The sequence below is a fragment of the Mesitornis unicolor genome, unplaced genomic scaffold, assembly GCF_000695765.1.
Source record: "Mesitornis unicolor isolate BGI_N332 unplaced genomic scaffold, ASM69576v1 scaffold28420, whole genome shotgun sequence".
NCBI classification, from domain to species: Eukaryota; Metazoa; Chordata; class Aves; order Mesitornithiformes; family Mesitornithidae; genus Mesitornis; species Mesitornis unicolor.
The window spans coordinates 5,310-8,439 of record NW_010159377.1 but is presented as its reverse complement, the minus strand read 5'-3'; the positions used below and the strand labels follow the sequence as shown (position 1 = coordinate 8,439).

General features: G+C 53.5%; 1 protein-coding gene across 1 annotated transcript; it reads right to left on the bottom strand.

Annotated features, from left to right (window-relative positions):
* Positions 1–604: 604 nt before the first annotated feature.
* Positions 605–1,189, bottom strand: TMEM140 (transmembrane protein 140). The gene has a single exon (XM_010186498.1). It carries the CDS (start codon positions 1,187–1,189, stop codon positions 605–607), a length of 585 nt encoding a protein of 194 aa, XP_010184800.1.
* Between the last annotated feature and the right edge of the window lie 1,941 nt (positions 1,190–3,130).

The following is a 3,130-nucleotide window of genomic DNA, read 5'->3' as shown; positions in this document are numbered from 1 at the left end:
GCTGCCCTTCCAGGTGCTCTGCTGGGGTTGGATGTGGGCCAGTCACTGCAGATATTATTCCAGCAGGTGAAGTACAGGTGATCCAGCTCAAGAGTGTGCACCACTGGGGCTGCCACTGCTGTGATGGCAGTGTGAAGCCACAGCTCCTCAAGTGACAATTGCCTCAAAGACATCCCTGGTTAGTCCAGGGGATGGAGAAGGAGTAGAGTTTCTTTGGGCAGCTCCCAGAAAGGCAGCCTGTTTGCTTCTCTGCCTGCCTATGCTTAGGCTATATATGGCCAGAGGGATGTGCCCACTGTGTGCTGGTTCTGATCTGTCCCCTTTGCTGTCCTCAAGGTCGGGGCCAGAATCACTATTGCATTGAAGTTGTGCCCTAGGCTGAGGGGTGCGTTACTGCTGTTCCGGGAAGCTCCCATGCTGTGCCTGCTGCCTGCTTCCTGCAGGAGCGTTGCCAGCTGGCGGCAGCAGTCACAGCTGTGTGCCAGAGCATGGCTGGACGTGGGCCTTTGGACTAAGGATCAAATTCCTGCCAGTGACTAAAGCTCTAGTAGGATTATTCTTTTAAATTAGGTTATCAATAGCTCTTGTATCATCTTCTCTGCTGTCAAATCTCAATGGGCAGGGCCTTCTCAGTAAAAGGGCTTTGATGCAGGTGTGTGTACTTGGCCCATCTAAGGTACATAGTGATGGTGAGAATCTGGATCAGTAGCATAACCTGAGTCCCAACCAGTGCTAGGAAGCCCCCAGTGAAATCAGAGGGATGAATCCACTGTGAGGTTTGGAAAAGAAATATACCCAGGCCTCCAGACAGGATTATCATCTTGATGATGAGTATGATGAGGATCACCTTCCAGCCCTCTCTCTCCTCTGTGCACTTCACATGTGCTACAAAAATGGGGTAGAAGATGCTGAAGACCAGGCAGGTGTACACAAAAACCCTGGCTAACGCAATTCCTGGCAGGCTGATGCCCATCACCTGCAGATGTCTGTAGTCCAGGCACTGCAGCGCCTGGGCTGTCTCATTCCACAGGCAGAAGTTGTAAAAGCCGATGCGTTTGTCAGGGAGGTTGACCAGGTTCCCAGCTTCCCACAGCAGCGCGTAGAACATAAGGGCCAATGCCCCGGCAGCCTCCAGGAGGGACAGCACAAAAAGCAAGCGCCCAACACACTTCTGCTGCAGCAGACCCATCTTGGTGCCCAAATGCATGGTAAAGCCTGCTGCAGGGATGCCTGCTGTAAAACATGAAGGGGCAGACAGAGGACACACTTTGGTTGTTATGGCACCCTTCCCAGGGTGTGCTCTGAGCCAATGTCACTGGGGCCTCAGGGCTCCCCTTGTAAGTAGAGCAGGAGCATCTCAGTCCTGCCTCTGGCTGTGCTGCACATGTGTCACTGGGCTAAGGAGGGTGCATTTTTGGTCACAGCAAAGGTGGCTTAATGATGTCCCATGCCTGGACCAGCACTGAGAGAACAGTGGCTCCCTTAGCCTCACACATGCCCTTTGCACCATGGTTTCACATTGGACAAGAGGGGCATTTGTCAGCAAACTGCAATGCTGGGAGAGGAGCAAAATACTGCTGTCTGGTAAGGAGAAGGTTAAAAGCTATTCTGGGAAATCGCTTTTCTTTCAGTTCTGGTCAGACAAGGACATCCCTTGTGATCTTTGGACCCACTGAGGCATGAGAGGGTCTGAATCACAGCGCTCCCCCTGCCTCCCCCCACCCCCCATAGCCCTGGGACACCTGATGCCATTGATGCCAAAAGTTTCCAGCACCCACGTGCCCCCAAGGCCTTCGCATGCCAGTACATTTCTGGGAACAGCAGGGTTGACTGCCCACAGCTCTTGTCCCCTCTGAGGCTGGGAGACATGCTGCTCCTCTGTCCTGGTTGCCTGAGGACTGATGCCCCACGCAAACAGGCACTGAGTACTCACCCACAGCCACTCACCTTCCCTTGGGGCCTGGGTAGATGGGTGCTACAGAGACTGACCTGCAACTGCTGTCCTCCTTGCTCCTCTCTCAGACTGCCTGGCAAGCCCAACTCCCTGCTCCTCTCCCAGAAAGGTGGGCTGTCCTCAGTGCCCTCTTCAGGCTTCTGTTTTGCACTGAAAAACAGGGAAGTGGTGTCAGGAAGGAATATCCCTGGCTGCGGAGCCATGCGGCATCACAGCACTGGCTCTGCACAGAGGCACAGACACAGGACAAGGAGCGTAGAGACCTTGGCTTCAAGCTCAGCCTCTGGCTTGAGGCTCTGCAAATAATCCCTTTCCTGCCTTCGGCAAGCATTAGTTCCTGTGAATCATTTACCACCTCGCTGCAAGAGGTTCACAATATCAGTCCTGCTGTCTCACCTCCACTGCCCATTGCCCAGTGGTATATCATCTTGATGTCCCAGGCCATCACAGCTGCTTGTGGATTTGGTCTAGCCAAAGGTTTCAGAGTGCCAAGAGAGACCCTGCTCACATCTGTACCCAGTGCCTGACTGCAATGCTGGTGATCAGACCCTTCAGCATCTCCCTCCCACTCCCTGGATGCTTGGGAGTGGGGCACCTATGTGCACAGGGATAAAGCTGCTGTCTCCCAGACTCGTCCTCCCACACATTCATAGCCAGGAGGAGCACACACACAGCATGGAGGTGGTCACAGCATTCAGATACTGACCTGTCTCCTTCTTCTGGTCAATACCTTACTTCTTGTAGCTTCCCTTAGAGGTCTTCTTCACAACAGGCTTCTGGAGAGACTGGAAGTTCACATGGAGGGTGCCCATTGTTCTGAATCTACAATAAAGACACAAATGACCAGGAAAATATCCTTGAGAGCATGCTGCAGAATGAGATCTCACGCACATGTAATTTCACCAGGGTTTGTCTTGCCCCTGGTATCGTCTCTTGGTTTACACGTGTTCTCCTGATGCCAGGCATTGCTGCTCTTTTTCTCCCTGTCCTGCAAGGGCTCATGCCCACCCACCGTTCTTCCTGCCACACTGTCTTGCACCCTTCAGAGGGGGAAAAGGCTGTGCTTGCAGGGTGTCTCTGTTAGCCAACCAGCTGCCCAAGGATTTCTGTCAGTGCTGGGACCAGTACAGCCCAGCCAGCTCCTGGCCGTGCCCACCCACCAGCTCTTACTGTCAT

What these genes read in the sequence shown, in the direction of transcription:
- TMEM140 (XM_010186498.1), bottom strand. Translation starts at nt 1,189, where the DNA reads ATGGGTCTGCTGCAGCAGAAGTGTGTTGGGCGCTTGCTTTTTGTGCTG.